General features: G+C 38.0%; 1 protein-coding gene across 5 annotated transcripts; it reads left to right on the forward strand.

Annotated features, from left to right (window-relative positions):
- The first annotated feature begins 407 nt into the window (after nucleotides 1-407).
- On the forward strand, nucleotides 408-23888 carry LOC146476490 (uncharacterized). 5 transcript variants are annotated; one of them, XM_085114355.1, is made up of 4 exons: nucleotides 408-588; nucleotides 9963-10070; nucleotides 14344-14407; nucleotides 21533-23888. In XM_085114355.1, the coding sequence occupies exon 4, from the start codon at nucleotides 21544-21546 to the stop codon at nucleotides 22726-22728; it is 1185 nt and encodes a 394-aa protein (XP_084970481.1). In that variant the 5' UTR covers nucleotides 408-588; nucleotides 9963-10070; nucleotides 14344-14407; nucleotides 21533-21543; the 3' UTR covers nucleotides 22729-23888. The 5 variants fall into 5 exon arrangements, with proteins under 5 accessions (XP_084970481.1, XP_084970480.1, XP_084970483.1 ...); XM_085114354.1 differs by lacking the exon at nucleotides 408-588 and adding an exon at nucleotides 4419-4592; XM_085114358.1 differs by lacking the exons at nucleotides 408-588; nucleotides 9963-10070 and adding an exon at nucleotides 10936-10957.
- Nucleotides 23889-24070: the final 182 nt, after the last annotated feature.

The following is a 24070-nucleotide window of genomic DNA, read 5'->3' on the forward strand; positions in this document are numbered from 1 at the left end:
ATTGCCACATTGTAAATTCCTGATGTGTGTTTTCATACCATGTACCATATCGACCACTAGCTCCGGAACTGGTGGCTTTAAACAAGTGCACTTTGTCAGTAACATGAAGAGCGTCCAGCGATATGGGGTCGACTGCGGTAAAAAAAAATTGAAGGTTAAATTATAGTTCATTATGATTAGTTAAAGTTAATTATTCAATGTTTCGTCTCCGGTAATTTTGCGGCAAGATCAAGAACATAAATATCAGTACGATTGTGGTCGGCAAAAAGGAATGTTAAATAAATAATTCCTGTTTTTTTAACTTCCCAGAAGTATGTTTTCACAATTTGTGACAGCTCGTTATTGCCAAATGACACGTCGACCGCACTGTAATATGCGTTTTTGAGAGCCTCTGCTTCTTGTACTGGATCACGTACACAAATTTTTCACCTCCATTCTACAGTTTTAGTCTGCGTTAAGTCGCTGTGCGTCGCTTAAAGGACGCTGCTCTTTGCCGGATTTGGGCTTGGGACCCCAGTACAGTCCTGAAATGCTCTGTCTATGAAGGATATTTGCGTTGAGAATTAACAGGATCGATTGCTTGAGCAGGTGTGTCCAAGTCAGAGTATCTTTGCTTCCTCGTGTCAACATGATCTATCAGTTATTTTTAAGTTCTGTTCTCGTAAGAAGTTCTTGCAGCTTCCTTCATGCATTCTTTACAAATAAAGAACCCAAAGTGTTCACAAAGCTAAATTCAACCAAAAGTATAGAACTATATCGAGGGAAGAAAAGGAAGGTGTTTCCGAAAAGTAATTAAGTCAATTCAAGTCAACAGTTGTAAATGAACTGTCATACTGAATAATGCCCATTTTCTATCCATATTTTCGAAGCAAAATTAGCTAAAATTTACCATTCTGTGGCTCACAACTCCCATGTTTAGTTATCCTCAGTAAATTTCTACAACTTAATTTCGTTCTAATCGTATTCCTTTTTGAAAACAACATTATTTTCAGCCCCGAAACCATACAGCAACGTTTTTCAATTCAAAAGTTTCCATTTTGGATGGAGGTTTCGAAAGCCTTCGTTTTCGTCACGGAGAGTGAAAACCGAGATAGGAAAGGATGCGTTTTCGTGGACGGGACCGCAATAGACGATAGATTAATTGTTGTTAAATTATAACTGACTGGGTGGTAGACTTCCGCTGACAGGAACACTGAAGGAAATCAACAATTAGTTCAACTAGGAAAGAGAGATTTCAAGATAGGCTGTACTAAGGAAAACGAGTACAGTGCTATTGGAGATGGCGAGGAGTTCGAGAGAGCTTGTACTGTAGATAGCGGGAACCTGTAATTTTCAGAGGTTGTGATGAGGGGCGGGGGGGGGGGGGGGGTTCGAACACTTGACCTGCTTCTCTTTTCTTGCCTTGGTTTTGATCTAAAAATTTGGGCGGGAGAGGGAGCTTGATTTGCCACTGAAACCCCGTATGAGTTTCTGATGAAATGTTGCCGTAAACCTTACCGGAATGACCGACTCACTCGAAGTCATAATGAAATGCCGAAGGTCCGATCTCATCAGCGGTCAAAAAAATGTGAAGAAAATTAATCATTTACACTGATACATATCAAGCGGTATATCAATGCATTGCCAATGCAGACTTAATTATTTTTTTAATCGGTCAGACTTTTTATTTTCTAACCATGATATGACCAAAGTCATTATAGGAGAATGGTTATGAAGCCAAACAAGTTTCTTTGTTTTATGTTTTTGTTAGCATGTTTGGCCTTGACCGTGAACAAACCACGATAGGTTTGAAATGTGTTGGAGCAACTGACCAATAGAAACGTTCTTGTTAAGATATTCAAGTGTAGTGTGAACGTTAAAACAAAGGATTGTGCACGGTCGGGGCCCTTCCAAAACAATTTGCAGCACCATTGTTATCAACGTCGAACATGGCAAGGTTTCATAACCAGTTCCTCAATTAATTACGATATGACTACGTGGTTAGCTTTTCATTAGCATTAGTTAACCATAATCTCTCCTTTAATTCAGTTCTTTCATGAAACACTTGATGCCGTCCACTTTTACATTTCCATTTCAATTGTTTGATATTTCGTAATCATGATTACTTTATAAGTAGGTGCAGTGTTAAAATCAACGAGAAACTCTGGAGAGAAGATCATTTGCATGAAACAGTTCACTAAGGAAAGGCTTTATCCTGATTTCGTTTCCCTGGCAAGGTCAGTAAACACAGCATAGAAGATTTATTGTTTTGTTTCTTAAAAACAATGTCATACTTAAGGACGGTGCCTACTAATACCGAAGTATTTTTGCGCGGTTTATGACTATGCGGGAGAAGAAGATCTTAGCAAGGGCTATTGAAATCCAAAACGAAAATTGGAGTGTAACTAAGCATTTTTTTTTTAGAGATAATTAAGAAGCAATTATTCTAAAAACCAAATACAAAGAAATGTATGGTGTTTTATTCCAAATTGAAGCTTTATTTTCTCTGAAAAATACATGGTTACCCCAATTTTCTTTTTGGATACCAGAAGCACTTGCTAAGTTCTGCTTTTTCCGCATAGTTTTAAACCGCGCAAAAATATCCCTGTATTAGTAGGCACCACCCATAGGAAACCGAGTATCACGAGATGCGCAGAACGTATGCGCAGTAACAAAAGTAGGCACTGTCCTTTAGCGCGCGATGGATCTAAAATGTTATACGAGTAACAAATTGAGGGGATGCAATAACGACTTGCCTCCATTGAGCGTCCAACAGGAACACGAATGGAATGATTATCACTCTTTTTATAAAAGTTCATGTTGCATTCAACCGACGTGTTACTTTTGCATGTTGAAACGTTGGAAACAAACGAAAACTGGTAAATCATTCGCCAAGACATATTCAACTGTCCGAAAACCATTGAAATTCACCAAAATGTAACCAAAACGAAAACGAGCATTGAAATGATCTAACATAAAAATAAGTCAATGGTCAATCTTTCAAATTAAAAGACAGGAAAATTGTAAACTGTACTTAAGCCTGACTGCCAAAATACGGTTACTATAGTATCATCAAATTCCATGAAACATTGACGTGTCACACCAAATTGTTAACAGATAATTTTTAAGAAAAGTCGCAGGTTTTGGTGCCTTTTGCCTGTATATTTGAAAATTTACAAGTGCTCATAGTCTGTGCTGGCAGACTGATTCTGTCCTTCGGCAATCGATGTCTGGTCATTTTTCATGAAGCAAAGAACTAATCCTGGATTAACGTGAACTTTGTTTCTAGTTTAATGACTAGTCATTAAAGGTCCTGCCAAAGATTGTTGTCCCTCAGTTTTGACTTAGACTTGTCTTTAGCATGAGCTTAAAATTAGCTTTCAACAACCACTTTTAATGAGCGAGATGAAAACCTCGGTTAACTCTTAATCGCGGATTAGCGTTAATCGGCTTTCGAACAACCCGGCCCCCAGCTTATCATCACCAAGAAATTCGTTATGAAATCTAATTGTTAGGATTGAAGGAAAATTTCGCCAGCAAACTTACCTGCCAATTAAAAAAATCTATATAATAACAACCAACACGGGTCACGCAGTGAACCAATCAGCATGACTAAAAACCGATGCCAAGAAAGCGCGGGAAAGTTGAGCATCTTTTTGGTTTTAGCGCTCGTGATTGGTTGAAAAAATAGCATGGCGGCTCTAATTGGCTGCTGAGCATACGAAGAAGGAATGACACTGCATGGATAAGTAATGTAAACACGTTGCGTAACTTGAATGCTCATTTGCCAGGAGTATATGAGAGCTGTATGTCCACATCAATATAACTTTGAAGTATAGCACTCCAGGTAAAATGTCAACTGAGAAAGTAGGAGTTTTAACTATATTACTGGGTCCTTTACATGGTGCCTGGCTTTATATTAGTTGAAGTAGCACTGAACTCTTCCAACATGTCACGCAAAAGGTGGTCCTAAACAAAAATGAGGTAATTGTGTCAACGTAAGCCGTATGATTGCAGTCTAAATTGATTGCAACAAGTAGTACTTTTCAATATGCCGATGAGTTTCGCGGTAAAGCCCGCGGGATTCGGGTCCCCCTTTCAGTATACAGAGTTGGCAGAATTTGGCACAATTTCCACTTACAACAGCGAACAACAATTCTAAATGATTTGTTTCTCCATAGGCAAACAAACATCTGTTAAACTCCTTAATATTTTGACAAAGTCGTTTTAAATAATTGACACTAAAGTCAAGCAATATTTGTTGCTATTATTCGTGTTTAAAGCGTCGCGATAAGTGGCCAATCGCATCTTAGCTTCTTAATGGACATATATTAGGACAGGAAGTCAATATTTGTCGTGTTTCTCCCACTGAAATATAAGCTATATTTGAGTTATATAGCTTACTCTTTAATCGTACTAATAGTGCAAATTAATCTTATAGCGTGGGCTCGACCAGCGCCTGATATAGTCAAACAATGTCACCGTGATAGGAGTAAATTCGGAGGCAAAAGTTGTGTAAAGAACTCGAGTAAGAAAGAACTCAAAGTGTCGCTTGCTAACTCTCTGGCAGTTTCAAGAAAATCACGGTGCAGCACATCTCTTCTTGCTTTATGGTAAGCATGTATATTTTTGTTTTCTTTGAAAAGTTGTTTGCAAATGAAACACATCAGACGCGATTGATTTCGTGTGTTCTGTGAATAACAAAGGCTACTGAAAAATGCGAGACTAACTTATATTCAGTACTCAGATAACAAATAGAGCCAACTGCAAGCCAAACTGCATAGGACTGATTGAGCTAAGAATCTCCTTCTCTCTGTTTAGTAACTTGCTAAACGCATTACTGAGAACAAGTTAAATGGCCACGGTTGTTATGTTTGTGTATGCATCCTTTCTTTCAAGTCAGTATGGCGACAATAGCTTATTCGGAAGCAGAAACATAATACAGTGGAACCTCGATTTAACGAAGTACCCGCCAGGAACTAGGGAAATTGTTTCGTTACATCGAGGTTCTGCTCCATACATTTTAAAAGGATAGGATGGAGAATATCGTTCGTTAAACCGAGGACTTCGTCAGTTATATAGAGTTTCGTTAAATCGAGGTTCCATTGTACTTTCCTTAAATTACTTGTTTCCAGACATCATGAATTTCTGTAGCTCGATTTCCGCTGCTTTTTCGACAATGAACTATCAGAGAAGCGATAGGGAAACCAAACGCTTACCTCGGAATTGCTTGTTACAGAGTACAGGGCCTATTTCAGTTGACAAAGTGATTTATAACCTTGAGTACGACCACAGGAAACGATAAGACGCCTCTATATTACTCTGAAAAGAGAAAAAAAATCGTAAGCAAGGAAAATCTTTTACTATTGATAGTTCTGAAATTTTTTCTACAGTTTAGTAACGAGTTACTTGTGTCATAAATCGGAAAAAAAAATGCTGGTCATTCCCTGACGTGAAAAATAGGCCCTCGTTACTTGACAGGATTTCCATGGTTGCAACTGTGAAAATATTGCAACTGAATAAATAGCTGTTGATAACGTTTCTGAACTAAATCTTATTTGAATGGATGTTTCAAGCCAATACTTTCAATAGACTACATCTTTTCAAACTATCTAATCTAAAATCTTTTTAAAATGAGCTTATTCGTAAACGCTGCACACTGCTGCTGCTTGAGCTATGGGCGAAATTCGACAACGCGTAAATAACGGACCAAAAAAGGTTTCAACTTCTCACATTGAAATTTTAATTTTTCAAAAAATGTACTGAAAGGATCGGTAAAGAAAATGATGTATCAAAAGAAAAAAAGACCTCAGCTTGTATTTATAAAGAAGAGTCAAATCCATCTGATCGTAAAGTTATTACGGGTAGTAAAATATTGAAGCAGTTATTGCAGTTTTACCTCAGCGCAGGCGTGGGCCGTGTGATTGCGTGCGCGATTATAAGGAGGCGCAGAAATAATCAGCGCGAACGCCATTAATTTTCTTAGTCAGTCAGACCCCATTGTAGAACACCCTTGCTTTTTATGATTCTTATCTTATATCCTTGACTTTGTTGCATTTTTAACATAACTTCCTGTGTTCTGGAAGTGTTTGTTCTTTGCAAAGGAATCTAAGTGTGTCACAACAGAACACAACACGACAAACGGAAACTTGCGTTTGGAGCCAGAGGGTTTGTGGGTTAACACTTTCTAAGGTCTTTCGCTGTATGTTGCTTATTTTTTTGTTGCGCAAGCATTTTCAAGTAAATCTTCAAGACGGTGCCTTTTCATACCGAAGTATTTTTGTGCGGTTTATTACTATGCGGGAAAACCAGATCTTTGCAAGGCCTATTGGAATCCAAAAAGAAAATTGGGGGTAACCACGCATTTTTCAGAGATAATTAAACATTAGTATCTCTAAAACCACCAAAACATAAAGCAATGTATGGGATTTTTTCCTAAATTGAAGCCTAATTTTCTCTGAAAAATGCATGGTTACCCCCAATTTTCTCTTGACATACCAAAGGCATTTGGTAAGTTCTGCTTTCTCCGTATAGTTTTTAACCGCGCAAAAATATTCCTGTATTGGTAGGCATGACCTATAGGAAACCCGAGTATCTCGCGATGCGCAGAACGTATGCGCAGTAACAATAGTAGGCACCGTCCTTAACTCCAAAAATTGATTCGTTAGCTTCTGGAGTCGGCTGTCAACTCTATAGTCTGGATAAAACTCAAAAGCGATGTGATGAGTTAATAAATTATTGAGTGGTATAGCTTCTTTTGTGCCGTTTTATCATCCATGCAAGGTAATTTTCCTGGTTCCTAGTGTGACTATTGAAATCAAAGCTCTTCAGCAGTATACTTCATTGTAGTGCTATTCGGCTTATAACATTAAGAAAACCTTGTAGCTTTTTTCAGGATCAAATTGTCCATTGAGGATCAAAGGGGATAAGTCTGACTTCTTGCTGGTTTAATAGATCAGTCACGGTAGTTGCCAACCACAGTTTCCAAAAGGAAAATAGCGAAGTTTTAACACCGCTATTTTCAAATAAAGCGAGTAGTTTGGTCTTTTTGATAGAAAAAAAAAAATAATAATAATACTTATGTAACGCAATTTCCATGTTGTTCCAATTGTTCAATTGCACCTTATACAAAATTCTAAAGAAAGATAAAAATGGAAAATTAAACAATGATTTTTAGAACATTTTCTATACGTAACTTTGATCTAATGTTCATTTTGATCATTTTCATTATACACAGGCGATATAGGGTTTAAAAAGCACAGTATCTGGTCCAATGAACATTACTTTTATCCAATGCCTTAATAGGTGATAAACCTCGCGAGAACAAACTAAATTAGGCATGTAGCTATTTTTGAAATCAATGTTTATTTAGAGTTTTTAAATGAATTGTTTTCATTATGCTCCTGAATTGAAAAATAACCCACGTTTGTTTAAATGGAGCTATTTTAAGCTACTCTGTTTTGAGTCACAACTCCGATACAGATATTGCATCTGCGTTTTATATTACGACAATTAATAGATGTTTAAAATTCATAACACAAGTTAGTTCAGGCTTATTAGCACGAAAAGCATCGAAACTTGATATACTAAGAAAAACAAAATTCACTTAGGGGTCGTGATGTTTTGTGTTTCTTGGTTTGACACATCAGTCTTAAAATACATCCCGGAACGACATTAAACGGGTTAGGGCCTTTTAAAAGGATTATTTGTGTAAACTAATACAGTTTGTGTATCTGGCTGTTTGTGCTTTTTAGCTGAATATTCAAGTAGTAGAAACTGTAGATTGTAACGGAATCTCATTCCCTGAATTTACACTTACTGCTATAAAACGCCTTTCTTTCCTCTTGCACTTGTTCAGTTGTTGCAGTACCCAAAATGAAATTTTTATCACTTTGAAAGGAATTTAAAGTGATTAATCTTCGGGCGTTGCGAAAGTTCGAGGTGAATTTAACAGAAAATTCTAGCAGTTTTCAGCACAATTATATTCCACGGAATATCTACATGAGGCGAAAGACGTCATCTGAACAGATTTATTTTAACGAATCGAAACCATGCGTCTTCAAAATTCTCTAAAGCGTTTTAAAATTGCTTTACTATAAGAATTTAATATTGTGGTATGTATGCGTCTTTGATTCCACAATAGTGTGGACCCCTGAAAAGGCTGCATTTGAGAAATTTTGGGCAAGGTTTTCTCTCCTTGTTTGAAACTGGCGTTCTAGGTTTCTAGTTTACTGAAAACTTGCTTACCCTTTACACTCGAGGTAGAGCCGAGTGAGCTTTTCACACAATACGAATTGTTGTAGTTTTTTATATCCATTTATTTCTTTATTGTAATTTTTGTTTTACTTATAATGATTAATTTTGTATTAGAAATTTAAACTTAACCTAGTATGCCATTTGATGTTTTTTAATATGTGTTAGTTATTTTAATCATTTAGTGTGAAATACCTGTAAACTAGCTGGTGAGCTTAGCTTGCTGGTCTCACAAAAGCTAAGCGTATTTTCACAATAAACTGCTATCATATCATCATATCATATCATATCAAATAAACTTGTGAGCTGGGAAAACGTCCCCGCATGAAAACAGCCTTATTTTAAGACAGCAAAGGTCTTCCCTTTTGTGCAGTCAGTTAGAAGCCAGACAGAAACGTCAAGGCCGAGAATATTGATGGTCACGCACGTGTTACGCGGCATCGAAAACAAAAGCAAATCAGAGTATACAGATCACGAACTTAACAGTGCGTGGTTCAATTTTAAGCAGCTTAAACAATATTTGGTCGCGGTTTTCTCAAGTTTGTGACCCTACTTACGCGATCGTGGTAGTAAAACACGCAAAACAAGGCGTTGTCATGGTTACGGTGGTGAATTATTGGTAAACAAAATTTGGCTGCGGAAATATATTGCAATTTTCGTTGTGTAATTGTAAAACCAGCGCTATTAGAAACATCTAGTAAGGACTGCAAAATTGCTTTCATTTAGTGCATGGCATGAAAATTTTCACGACTTTTAAGCTTTGATTTTTTTAAATATCTTTGTTATCCCAAAAACTGATCCTACATAAATTTATTACTAACAGAATTATTCTCCACAAAATTTACTCCTTTTTAAAGTTACTAAGGTGCACGCAATCTACTGTACGATTAGCATATCACACAACTAAATTCAAGTAAAATATTGAAGCAGTTATGTTGTTGCATGCAGTTTTGGAATTCGTGAACTCCAGTTATATGGCTTTCACTATCTTTGAGAACTGAGCTCTTAAACTGGAATTGCAAGAATCAGTAAACTTCTTTATGAAATGTCAATCTAAATCGCAAAAATTCGATTCTACAACCCCCGTCCCCTAAAAATGTCAAAACAAACTCGCGAACAATTTTATAGACTATGGGAAATAGTTTACTTTGAATCACGGATCGTGAATCAAGGATTGACTTAAGGGCAAGTGATAGGATTAAAAGCCATGAAAAGCATCTCAAGTCTTATATAACTGGGCACGTGTAGTAAACATTCTGGTCACGAACATGCCGCGAGATAAAAAACAAGAAACGAACAGAGATAAAGAGGAGAACAAGCCGAGAGCCTGCATATGCAAATGAAATTACTGATGTAAGACTGACGGGAAAATATTTGTCGGCGTAGTTAGCCCGTAGGCTGTCTCTATTATTTTGTACGACCTCTACTGGACTCACAGAATCAATCCAATATTCAGTGAGCGAATAACACGTTAAGGATATGATCATGACATGATAGGGATATACAATGACATCATTCATTCTATTTTTATGCTGCGTTTCTAATTTTAAACTATTTTTAAAGTTCCCCGCTTTCCAAAATACGTCATTTTCTCTTGATTTAGACAATAACTCCAGTCAGTCGGGTCCATTTGCGAGCAGATTTGGTGTTTTAAAGTACCAAACATAAAACTTACAATCTTTTCATTTGCGCAGTGGTCAGTTTAACCATCCATTATCGATCTTTCCAAGGGACTGAAGAGCCAGTGACAGCTCATTGCAACTCTGAGAAGCACTAAACGTTGACCAAACCCATAGTGAAAAGGCCGAAAAACCAAGTTCCTTTAGGCTGCACCTGTGGTATGTATAACCAGTTATCATTGTAGAATACTATTTTACGGAAGCTCTATTATTGTTATCATTATTTATTTGTTCAATGTTTGGTCTGTTTTATTACAAACACGCAGCAACAGAAAACAGTACAATGCAATACAATACAATACAATACAATACAATACAATACAATACAATACAATAAAATGAGACTCAGTGCTGGAAGATCTATTAACGGCTTGCCTAAATCAGAGACTTAGCAACAACTTACAGAATAGACATTAGTATTGTAAGTGGTTCTTAGTTTTGAGTCCGTGGAGTCGGTAAGTGTAACCATTCAAATAAATGCTGTTGAGCAGTACTACTATTATGTGCAAAAGGTGTTTTTTCTTATCAATTTGTAGATGAAATGCTAAAGTGTGACCATTCAAATGAATGCTATTGAAGCAGAACTTTTACGTGGCGCTGGTTGTTCGTTTCCCGATGATTTAGACTGAACGATATTTGATATTTTTATTCTTTCGGACTTTGCCCAAAACTCCTCATAAACCCGCTTCCTTACGAAATCTTCTACTGAGCATGCGCAAGCCAACCTGAATCAATCAGTGTAATGCTAGGAATGATAAAACTGCGAATAACTTAGGGTTAAGTCAGTAAATGTTAGCTTTACAAATTCCTTATGGATGTTGACCCCGTAATCCTGACTATTTAGGAAACAAAACCCACTGGTTTCGGTAAATTCAAAACGATCTGCTCACGATTTTGTCCTGTCCCGTGATAGTAGCTTGGTCGGTAGAGTCATGGTTTCAATTCTCACTAGACTTTAGCATTGTTTTAGCCCGTAACATTTATCAAAGTTTCCGAAGAGTTTTCGCGCAAGAAAGGTACTTTTCAAATACAGTTCCTATATGGTGGTAAGCTAGTTCAATGTGTTTCTATAATTTTCCAAAGTTTTAGCTAAAGACATGGAATTTTGGGTACTAAAAATTGTGCGCGTAAAATAGTTATTCAGGCCCAAAATGTTTTCGCTGGGGAGTTTTTATTTTTTCCCCTCATCCACTGTTTGGAAAAATAGATCATAGGCCTCCTCAAGTTGAAAGGTACTATGTAACGAGGATTTCACTTCTCTTTTGTCAAAATTGTTCTACAAGCGGGCTAGTACAACCAGTCCGGCACAGTTATCAAATTTGATAGCCGGTGACGTCACAACATGGCGCCAGCTCAGGGCTCGGTGAGTTTTCGGAGAGCATTTAATTGTTTCGGTAATTTTTCCGTTGTGTTCGCGTTGCATACCCAGAATTCCAAGCGTGGACGTCGATAGAAGAATAAGCTTCACATTTGCCAAACGCTGTTTTTAGTTTCTCAGTAAAATTGAGTAGTTTTTGTGTTAGCATCAAAGGCTAGAATTATTCAGAATTGTTCTCATTTATGTACTCATCAAGTTTTTCAAGAAAACGTTAACGGGAATCTCACGTTTGCCGTTTGCCGCAAACGTGAAATAAATTTCTCGTGCTTCGTCATTCCGAGTGACGTCTAAAACAAGCATAGTTAAAAAGTTGATCCGGAAAGAAAAAGTGTCACGGTTTATTTATTCCTTTGCGTCCCGTGGTCTCGACCTGTCAGTGCAAAATACAGTACTGGCTGACACATATAGGGTTTCTAGCGAATTCTTGAAGAAAGAACAAGCCTTAATTAGTTTTCAGCAATATTTGCAAAGACTATGACAGAGGTGAGAACTTGGAAATGTTAGGCTCAACTCCGTTCAGGTTCCAATCCTTTCCATTCTAATAAGAGATCCCAGTTTAAATTGCCGGGATCTTGGGGAGCCGGACTGAAAAAATCTCTCACTAGTATATGACTCAAATTTCTGCAAGGCTGATCGGACTGCGTCGGACAACTTAACACGACTTAACACGACTTTTTGCTGTGCTACACCGTGCTGACGAGAGCCAACCAGCTCGAAACAGCTGTTCACGGTTGCCGCATTTCGTTGATTCTCGGTTTGGTCTCTATCATGTCGCTGTCGTGTTAAGTTTTCTACGCAGTCCGATCAGCCTTGCAGAAATTTGAGTCATTTATATTTTTGGCTGATTAGATCTTTTACAGATCCTGCGTATACTTGCAGCATTTTCGTTGTGCGGTTCCTTGCTTATTGTTTGCACACTAGGATAGGCGGACGAGCCCGCTCACCAAACTGAAAATATCCCTTGTGCGCATGCGCTGAACAAGGCGACAACTTCAGCCCTGATGGCTGGCTCATGTGTTTTCTCAACTCAGTCAAGGACCATTTCCTCTCTGTTAAAGAGAATGTAAAACATTTCCGTTTGTGTCACTAAAATATTTTTTAATTACAGAATGCCACATAAAATATTAACAACAAGGGAATAATTCGATTGCATACATCGCTTTTTCCTTTTGTTGTTTGCACAGTACAGGAAGTCTTAAAGTGAAACAAAAACAAATTTACTCCTCCGTTCTGCAAATATTACGTACGCTATTTTGCATTTTGTATCTTTTCAACATACGTTGCTGCACGAATGTAAACAGAATTTGTTCAAGAAAAAGAAATTCATCACTGAATTTATAGACTGCCGCACGTATAGAAATATGAAACAGCTTATTTCAAGATCTTAACAACTGTACATTATACAACAACTTTAGGAAATTAAAATACTCGGGAAATTGAAAATGATTAACTGATTAGTTTGAGGATTATAAGATATATACTTATTCACCTGTTTTTCTATTTCAGTCGACGGAGTTTGATTTAATTACATTCTGTTAGTGAGGATCTTGCTCGAAAAGCTGACAAGCTTGCTTCTAGTTATAGTAAATTTCAGTTGATGGTTTTTGTACTAGAACTCCGAACAACCGTTTTTTAATGATGCAATAAACAGGATAAAGTGATAATTTTAATTAATCCTGTTTACAAATTAAAAATGATTTAATTTATGTCAAACTATAACTTGAGTTAAGTTACAGTTTGACATGTTTCAAACTCTCGGGCGCCGGTGAGCAAACTGAGATCGAAAAAATCCGGATTGAAGTATTGCATCAGAGATCTTAAGCCTTAACTTTTTTGTCTCTTACTCGGTTTTACTGCATCATCAAGAGAGACAAGGTACGCAACTTTTAGCGGCGACAGGTATCCACCTTGTAATACTACTGAATTGTCCCAATCGCCGGGAAGCGTATGGCTTCCGTCATAACGAAACAGTGTGACAGTCATACATTTCATTTAAATCACAATTCGTGTGACAGAATTGGTTCAAAACAACATTCACGAATGGAACTTCTTGGGGAGTACGTTTTTCAAAGACTATCCTACATTTGTTTCATACTGATAGATGAAAAACAAGCACAATTTTTACTGGCAACTGCGGAGCCTGAAACCGCCGCTTACTCTCACCCAATCCGGCTGAGGCAAGACACTGCTACAGTGGACTACAAAACAGTTTCTTCTTCACGTGCATATTTTCTGTTGTTATTTTTCCTCGATATATCACCCTTACTTGATGGAAGAATAAACTTGAAGCGCGCCAGACACTCAGCTTACGTAGGTAAAAGAAGGACATTACCGCCGTGCGACTCTCTTGATGAGTGAGCGACTAAAAACGAAAATGAAAATGACCACAAAAAAAAAAAAATAGTACGTCGGGCTTTTCCGACGCTCTGTTCCGAACCAAATCAAAAAACAAAAGAGAAAAAAGAAATCTTGAAACTCTGGAGGTGCCGGCCACCATTTCCGAGAAACTCCCGAAACATTTGATTTTGAAGCTTAATCTACGGAATTTGTGGGTGAATGGAAATAAACTGTTAATCCGGCCGCTTGTCATTTCACGAGCAACGCGAAGATACGTGCGCTACTACATCCTAGTACCTTCTCTGTATGTTGACTTTAGTTTTACCTAGCATTATTTTGCTGTTGTTCAAAAAGCAAAGCCCGGCGTTTGTAGTTCAAAGTCTAATATTGACCGTAAATCATTAAACAGATTACTCGTTGTTCAATCTCTCATTTTATCAGACCATCAATATCAAACCGGGATCTTACTGTGCTTTACACGTACCGAGCACGTTTCATTTCGTTATTTCGAGATCCAGTCGACATCATTCATAACCGTCCTCCGCAAAGAAACGTGCGTATTTCTATTTTTAAAGTATACTTCTACGCTAATAACAAGGTCAAATGTAGGTACAGGATACAGATACGTCAGCATTAGTTCACAGTAACGTGGTACTGAGATTATCATCTTTAATACAACGTGAATATCACGAATAACAAAACGTATTTTTCTGTTAGTTTCAGCGCTGTTTTACTTTGACGAAAGCAAACTTGAAGATGGAACACTGATTACAGAAAAAAGGTAAGCGGCAAGCCCTAACTTCTACTCTTTCGCGTGTTCCTTGTAGTTTAAAGAATGAAGTCTGCATATCATCAACGCCTACAAGTTCAAGTTCACCTCTTGCAAGTTTCTTTAAAAATATTTTAAATAGGAAATGCCTTTCATGATTTTCATTTTTTTTTTTCTGGCTATGATAACGTTTTCAATCTTTTCCACTCTGACAAAAAGTGGTCCTTGTTAAGTTTATAAAGTCACTGAGACAGAGTATTAAAGGGGCAGTGTCACCGATTTTTTGTGTCACTTTGAATAGCCAAAAAACATATTTGAATCGATGGAATCGTCAAAATAATGGTTCAGTTTTGTCAACAATAACCCTAATAATGCACAGAAACTAGTATTAATTATCTTTTGATGGGGATGGCTAGGATGGAAATGGATTGCAACTTGAAAAAATTGGCCAGTTTTTTCAAGTTCCTCCTGTGTATTGTAGAGAAGTCGTCAAAAAACTGCTCATAGTTTGTTCTTCCCCGGATAAATACCTTGATATTTCCTTCTTGGGTGCTCTTTTTGCGGTCTGATTATCTTAAAGTGGTCAATAATCGACAACTATTGTCAATTAATTCAAGTGCTAACACAAATTCGATTTCCAAAATGGATCGGACTCGGGATTTCAAATCCTCCAAAGATTCTTTTTTTGTAGACTGGAAGATTATTATTTCTATCGACGGATATTTTAGTAAAGTTTACAACAATAAAATAGTTGATTAGTTTACATCCTGAGTTTAAACACTATCAGCAGACATGTTCGTGTCATGAAAAGTCTTTCCGTGACTGTCACCACAACGGTGACAAATGATACTGGCCATTTTGAGAAAGTCTGACAAAAGCGTGTTGAGGGTCATTTTCTTATTTCTTCCCGCGAAATGGGACATGACAATTTTTTTTTGAGAATTGTGATTTGGTAACTTACTATGAGCTGTGATTTTCACAATTTGATTATCCTCAAAAAAGGAAAGTAGAAAAAACTAAGAAATGTAAGTTTGTGTCAAAAATGTCATCTTTCTCCTGGTGTAACGTAAAATGCCGATTATATTTTCAGTGCAATATGAAAAAACCGTTTCGTTTTCCGTACATGACCCGTGATCAATACCCCATGGTGATTCAAATATCTCGGCTTCTTTTAAGAAAATAATATTTTCTTGCTCAATCGGTACGATCTCGCTTTGTTTTGCGCCTAACTCGATTTATAAAGATAGCGTGCTCGTATACCATTCAACAACGTTGAGAAAGGTTTTAGTTTACTAGGATCTCCAGTTAACTGTGGTGAACGTGATGTATTTCACGGCAGGAAAACTCCGGCAAACGCGGTGAGCGCCAGAAAAACGCGTGTTTTCCGGCGTTCACCGCAACAGAAAACTGCCGGACAATAGGACGAATACTCAAATTCGGCACCGGGTTGAAAACATCAAGAAAACGTTGGATTTTCCACTTGGTGAACATCAGAAAATTTGATAAAATACCGGTTTCACGTTACTTCAACGGCGTTTTCTGAGCGGTAAAATGTCGGTGCTTTTTTTTTGTCCGTCGAGGAGGGGCAGAGGTATAGGATGAATATTAGATCAGGTTTGGAATATTAGTTAGCGCTGCCATTGATGGGGGCAAAAGAGTGTAAAGATGGCTTCGGGGCTACACCGTGGTTCCTTTGCTGTCCTCTCATGTTTTGGCAAGTTTTGTATCTTCCTTGATTTCTCTTGGCCATTTCCAATCGATGAAAATAGATACGTAAAATATTTGGCGTATTGCAATGGAGTCATGTTGAAGGCCATATCATGAGAATTAAAACTGCTTGGTTTCGTGACTGCTATATGCTTTAATGCAGGAAACTGGTATTGGTTTTTTGTAGTAATTTTTTAAAATTAAAAAATATTTAAAAAATAAATATTTGGATTGTAGTGCAGGCGTGGTCAGGTATGGCCAGTTAGCCAGGTCGGGTGATTAGAAGGCCAGTGATTCCAATCTTCTTTTTAATACTGACTCCGTCACGTGAAATTCAGTTTTTCTTTGACGTTAATTCTAATATAACCAATTGCTTAATAAACAGAAAGGCGGGGCTTAGCAAAGAATACAAACCTGAAAAAAGTAAGCGATTATTGTTCAAATTTTAACTTTTTAAATCAGATCTTGGTCAGTATTTCATATGACTGGACAAGATCAGAGCACCAGAAACCCACCAAACAAACAAAACGTTTAGCTGCGTTTAGTGAGGTAAACATTCACAAGTATTTACTGAGCCTGAGGTGAACAATTGTTTTGAAAATACAAAAACAACACACTCAAAAGTACTCACCGTTGAGATGCTCCAGTGTAGATGAGCTAATTTACAACTAATTAGGCAATAAAAGGGGAAAATGTGAAAAATGAATATGGTGAGGAACATTTGTTTGGCTTTGTGTGCTTTAAAAAGCGCTTGCAGAATTCGGTGGCTTTGGCGAAAGTGAAGGTTCCCGCGGTTAACGACTTCTGAAACCTTCCTGGACTGAGCTTTGAATGTCTCGCAAAACCATTTCTTTTGAATTAAAAGTGCTGCGAGGTGAAAATAATATGGAAAACTTCTCGCTTCATGTTACTTGCCGAAAAAACAAATGTGGCTTAGCTGGACAACCGCGCCTTGAAATCCTAAAATAACCTCTGGGCGGGCGCACAACCTCGTTCCCAGGGTCAAATCCGCTGGCGACGCACCTTTCATGTTGGGTCATCATATCTTAAATTCCCATAACCTTTTAATGAATTAAAAATAAATAAATAAACACTTCGGTGGGGAAAACTGAATAATTTTGTACTGGCAACGTTGCTGTGCCAACAACAGACCAATCAGAACGTACTAGGTACTTAACCCTGCAAGCAGAGGTCCCTTCGATCTTACCAACTCGATTTCGAGATTTGGAGGTAATGAGTCATTACCTCCAAATCTGTCAATATGCGATTGACTATTGGGAAATCTGGAACAAATCAAATTTTCGGAAATCGTTTCGAAACTGGCGCGCGATATCGAAAGCCCCGAATAATGGTCCCAATTAATGGCCTGGAGGTTTGGAGAGAGGAGAAGGATTTTGGACCAGTGCCATTGTAGACTACTTTGTTAGCAGCCCTTTACTCGGATGGCCAAGGGGAGGTCTAAAAGAGCGACGTTGCTCCACGAGACTGCAGCGAGCCATTAAAAAAATGAGAGGTTGGTTCGCTCCTTTCTTTCACTCGACTGCATGTACTCACTCGCTTGCAGTCAAGCTTGCCTGTTGGACAATCTAACCGCTGATCAAGGAGAACGCTGGTCTTGGGCAATTACTTTCCTCAGGCGGTTATTAAAATTGAATTAACTATCAATCTGTGAAATGTAAATAGACGTTTAATTACGCACCTTGTGCTTATCACAACATAGCAAATCTTGCGGGGGAACATATTACAAGATTATGAAGAACTCTTGTGGTGCCGACAGGTGAAAATCCGTTGGGAATTTTGGCAAGTATAATAGGACATTTTCACTATGGCGTCATTTGACTACAACTACCAGAATCCTTCAGTTTTTTGTTTTCTCATGCTAATTAGAGCTATTGTTCTTTGATTTCCACTGGGATTACAAAATTTGAATTTAAAAAGGAAAGCGAAATGAATTCTGGTAGTTGTAGTCAAATGACGCCATCATGAAAATGGCCCATTCCCTAGAACAATTTCCAAGTTGATTCTTTAAAACTCGGGTGAAGTTTCTTTTCCGCTTTCTTTGGGTACTTGCCAGTATCGATTTTCTCGCATTTCATCGGCTTTTTCAATCTTTCAGTGTGTCTTGATTTTCCTCCCTATTTTGGAAACCGCAACTTTAATTTGCGAGTGTGATACTTTGTAAAAAATTAATCCCATACTCGAAGGGCCGGCGCTTATCTCTTAATTTGGCCGCAACCCAACTGTTCTGCTTTAAAAGTATAATTCATTTGAAAGGTGCCGAGCGCATTAACATTTTATTCATACGGTCTGACAAGTTAAGACCATATGAATTAAGGATTGACAAGGGTTGAAAGGTTTATTTAGTGATCTACGAGTACTCATCTTATTTAAAACACATTCACCTCGACAAAACGCGGAACATATAGTCGATACCAAGAAGACGATAAATCCCCTCTTCGGTCAGTACCAACAATCTTCTGTTAACTGGTGCCAGATATCGCCAATTCCAGTAGTACTAAAATTATTCGTTTGCTATCAGTAACCATAGTATTGGGGAGGAAATAAAGAGAACGCGAAGGTAAGCAAACCCAACATATAAATGGAACCTTCTTGGAATACAGCTATTTCAATTAACGTTGTCGGATCAAAGTATAAAGCTATAAGACAAGGCCTCAAGACCTGTGGATTTCTTTATGAATAAGTTCATCAAAATTATGTATGCCTCGTCCGTCCAGTGAAGATAGACGATTGAGAGCCATTTGGACGAAAGAAGTGTTAGGATGTCAAATGGATGAGGTGGCAGCCTCTTTGAAGACGTCTTTAAGCTTTAACTGAGCTTTGATCCGACAATGTTAATTGAAATAGCTGTAAGCGGCATAGAATAAGTGTGAAGTCAGTAATTACGTGGTCCACGTTTCTTGATTTCACAGTACCGTCTTTAAAACTAAAGTCAAGATTTGACGTTTTTACTTTCGCTTTAGTCTCAAAACGTTCAAGCATTTTCATTTTCATCTCAAACAAATCAATAAAGTCACCGCTTGGTTTATAGAGAAGAAGTAAGCTTAAAATTAATAAATCTCTAATGCCAATTTAAGGCGCGCACGTTAAGGTCGTAGACACAACACCTATTTAATTTTTTTATTTCAAAGGCCAAACACATATGATTATATGATTTTAAAATTATCGTAGAACGTTTATTAGATATTCGGCGTATAAATTAGAAAAAATACGAAGCTTCAATAGAAACAAAAAGTTACTATTTTGTCAAACAAGAAACTATTGTGAAAATGAAGAAAATGATAGAGAATCGAAGGATTTGGTTTAATATCCATCGTCTGAAAAGGCTAGGCGTCAAAGTTTGAAACCACAGGCTGCAAAAAATATCCGGAAAATTTGGCCCCCATTAATAAACACCCAACTAACCCAGGTAGGATATTGGTTTTAGCACCTTCGGTCTCTCACCGGCACCAGCTTGAAGCGCTTTATAAATTAGCCGGCTTGTTGTTCAGCTCTTCAGTTTTAAAAGATCTCAAGGCTTCCTGAGAATGTTGTGCTATCCATCTTGCTGAAGTCGCTTTAAAATACGTGCGCTTTCTCAAGTCAAGGTTATGTGAGGTTTGCGGGTTTTTTTTTTTTTTTAATCCCCGAGTTGGATGTCTGTACTTTGCGCGGTCGGTAAAGTCACATTTTGAATTATCAAAAAGCTTATGCATGGATCACTCTGAAGTAGTTTTATCATATTTAAGATTTAAAGGCTTATATGAGGATAATTTTAGAGTAGAGAACTAAGACGTGCTATACACTATACGATGTTATGGTGTTTAAAAATGAAAATAAAGCGGACGAGTTTAACTTCGAACAAATAATGTTCGGAAATATTTCGTGTGATTTCAGTCACTTTAATCAAATGGAAACTGCGCTTGAATTAAACTTTACAAGACAGACAAATGGAGTAAAACAAAGCAATGGGGTTATTTTTTTATGATAAGAGAAGTACGTCAACTATAGAACAAAATAGAACAATTGACAGTCTCGCAACCAAAGTATCGATATTGTAAGGAAAAGTATATACCGGGGCTAATGTAGAGAAAACTTAAGAACAATGGTTTTAATAAGGCACAACCTTTGTGAATACTAGTGAAAACATGTTTTACGATTTCTGTCATGCCTTGAATACAAGTTTTGGTTATTGTGCAACTAATTAATGCATTTTCCTTGCTTAGACAATACAAATGCATAGTACATACACGTATTTTATTTAGACTCGAACCATTTGGAGCTCGTTAGGCCCCAAGCGCGAATCGCTAATGTATCGAGTTACAAATAGAAATTAAACCAACTAAAAGAAAAAAAGTAATCGCCGTGTTTACATGATTATTGTAAAAGCAGACCAATGGTTATCTGGAATTAGCTAAGTAGTACTTAGTCATTTGTATTTACATAAATTATAAAATGAATGTTAAAAACTAAATCAACCACAAGTTTAAGTATTTTAATACCTGACAGGCACGTAAGAATTTTCATCACTACATCTGAGATGGAAGTTGCAGGTGTCAAAAGAGATACTACGAATTTTCGCGACGAATTCTCTGACGGTGGCAGATGTTCTTAGGTCATTTTGCAAGGAGTTCCAGGTTTTTTGGGTCCGTAATACCCAAATGTATTTTAAAATCCATACTTTGAAGTGTCAGTTTACTCTTGGTATGGACAGTTTCGTTGTACCTCGCAATTTGTACTTATTAGTGTCTCTTAGAATTAAAAGTGTTGATCCATGAATGGCTTTGTAGATGAGTATGCGTATGACTTGAATTCTCCTACTTTGTAGAGAAGGCATGTTTGCTCTTTCCAGTAGTGCGTCAAATGTACTAGTTTTATTATTAAAGATGCATCTCATGGTGCGTTCATTTAGTTTTTCAAGTTTGACGTCTGCTGTTTTGCCGCAGTGCATACAGTGGACTAATAAGTGAAGTGAGGTAGAATATAGGCCGAATACAATGAGAGTTTTGTTTTGGTACTTAATAGTTTTCTGAACCTGTTCATCTTCTTGTATACTGATGATACTACGTGTTCGCCGAAGTTCAGATATTCATCTATGTGCACACCTAGTAGATTGTAAGTGGTGGCAGGTTTTACAGCCGTCCTGTTAACCGAGAAACGCATGTCCTCTTGACGAATGCTGGTTTTTGAGGAGAGGGGAAAACCGGAGTACCCGGAGAAAAACCTCTCGGAGAAAGGACGAGCACAAACAACAAACTCAACCCACATATGACGCCGAGTCCGGGAATCGAACCCGGGCCACATTGGTGGGAGGCGAGTGCTCTCACCACTGCACCATCCCTGCTCCCCCTTTCGTCTAATTTGCCATTTCTACTTATTGTTCATATATTTTCCTTTAGTTTCGCCGTTAACTTTGTTTCTTTTCTATCACAGGTTCGCGGAAAATGACAAACTCTACTCCTTTAAGTGAGCCTGAAAGTGTCCCAGAAAAGAGTCCAAATTTAACTCCGAATGTGGAACCCACCTTTGAAGTTGCGTTTGAGCCCCTGCCACAATGGGACCAAGCTAAAGAAACCTGGCAATGGACCTGGGATCTACACTGGGCGGGACTCGGTGCCATGTTTGCGGTTCTCGCGCTCTATGCACTATGGTCGCTCATTGATTTGGCGGGAAAAAAGTACAGACGAAAACCTCTGTTGGCCATAACAATAAGTTCCTTACTCCTTGTGTTCGCCTCTACACGAGCTGCGTTCTTCTTTATCAATCCATACGAGTCTGAACAGTGTTTCTTACCGACTGATTGCCCAGTGGCTTTAACCAGGGCATTGTTCGGTATTGCCCTACCATGTATTACCTCATCGTTTTTCCTCGTGCACCTGGCGTTTCTACAATTATCGAAACTCAAGCTCTATCCTGAAAAGTTACAGAGCGTCAAGTTTGTGGCTTGTGTGATCGTGTTCCATTTCTCGTTGGCGACGGTCACTCAGGTAATGATAGCGCTGTATGCGGACTGGAAGGCATTCACGATCATTTGCGAGACGTTTTTTATCCTTCTGAGCTTAATTCTTTCCATTAGTTTCATCTACAGTGGAAGGATCATTCTCAAGTCAGTGCAGGAATCTCGCTCTTCAGTCCGTCACTTTGGGGACCAAAATACCATCCATACCCCAGCCCCAAACGTGGCTAAGCTGGTCAAGATAACCTACATCACAGTTTTCTTGGGTTTGGTTAGTGTTGTGCTACAGCTGTACTCAATTCTAGTGGTGCACAATATGTACTCTAACGATAGCGTGGTCATACCGAAACCATGGCCTTGGTTAATCTTTCAATCACTGTTTCGACTTGTCGAGCTCGGTCTTGCCTGCACTATGGCTTACGTAAATCCACGACAAGTATCTTACAAAAGGAAATCGCAAAGCGGCTTCTTTCGAAAACATTGTAAGATGCGAGGATGGTCGTTTTCTTTACAGAATCATAGCAGTGGAGACAGTGAACCGACATCCCCGGTTTGCATTGCGAGTTCTCCTTTGCCAATCGATCTGCCGAGGGTCGAACTGGGAATTGTGAACGAAGGAAGTAGTTTTGAACTCCAGGAGGAATTACCGAAGAAAAAAATTCAGTTTGTTTAAGAGTGTGGGGCGGAGGAAATCCTAACACGAAAAACAACAACAACAGTGGGTGTAGACTGCCAGCGAAGAAGGTCCGCTTTCGGAAAACTTCTGTAAAAGCACTCGAAGAGATCTGATCCACTGAATACCTCAATTATGAAGACGAGCTAACATTGCCGAGTAGTCCGATTCCGACATTCAGTCTCGGTCGGAGAAACGATTTTTATTATGCAATGGGCGCTTAAGGCGGAAGAATACCAGAGGTATTAGAAATTAGACATTAGGACAGATCACTCAGCAAACTAAAGCGGTTTTCAGTTGCGTTAAAACCAAAACTGGGAACTGCCTTGCGATAGAGCAAACAGTGCAATGAACCAACCAGAAGTCGAAGTAAATACATGCAACCGGCGCCAAGCGCGGAAAAACGCGTGCGAGCAATGCACGATTGGTTTTGGTCTTGCTTCTCATTGGTTGAGAAAGTGGCACGAGTTTTGCTAACCAATCACAGAGCATAGCAAAGCAAAACCAAAGGAACGCGAATTATTTTCGACACTCAATTGAAACTGAAGAGAAAAGAAAAAAATAAGCAAAACACCAGGTGACGTAACGGTCTCCTAACTGACAGCTATTCTTACTCTCGAAAGTCACTGGAAAACGTTTTTTAGTTTTAATTAACAGATATCAAGCTATGAAAGCATTTTATTTTTAAAACGCAACAACGGAGTTTGTGCAAATGTAATGTGTTGGGGTTAATACGCGACAAGATCGCAAGATGATATGGGTGCTTTATTTATAAAGTTACTAAACTCATGCGATCAGTTATGGCTTACTCTACGAAAAATAGATCACAGAGGAAGATGTTTATGGTATTTTAACGCACCCTATGTTACTTGCATACGTGAAATTACAGTCGAACTATAATTTCTATCCCCTATGATAATTAAAAATGTAGGACTAACTTAATAACTGTTCCATTTACTATTACCTTTATTCTGTGAACTAGTGTAAAATACTTTAAATCTGTTACTACGTAAAGTTTTTGCAGGTCTGTATTTGTAAGTACTTGTTACTTTTCTCAAGTGTTCCTGTATTCGTCTTGTCCCGCCTCGATTAGTTTGTAACTATGTGCGGGACAAGCCATTCATTCTGTTATTTTTTTTTTCCAATAAATTGTTGTTGTTGTTGTAGAATTATTGTATTGTTGCGTAATCTCCGACATTATTAGGCGATTTCCGAGTTGCTGTGAACTTCATTATGAAAGCGAGGCTAAGTGCAAAGTTTTTTTTATGTGAAAATTAGTTTTGTTTACATATGAATGAAAACTTTGCACTTAGCCTCGTTATCATAATGAGGTGCAAAGAAA

The sequence above is a fragment of the Pavona decussata genome, unplaced genomic scaffold (assembly GCF_977016875.1).
Source record: "Pavona decussata unplaced genomic scaffold, jaPavDecu1.1 SCAFFOLD_76, whole genome shotgun sequence".
NCBI lineage: Eukaryota > Metazoa > Cnidaria > Anthozoa > Scleractinia > Agariciidae > Pavona > Pavona decussata.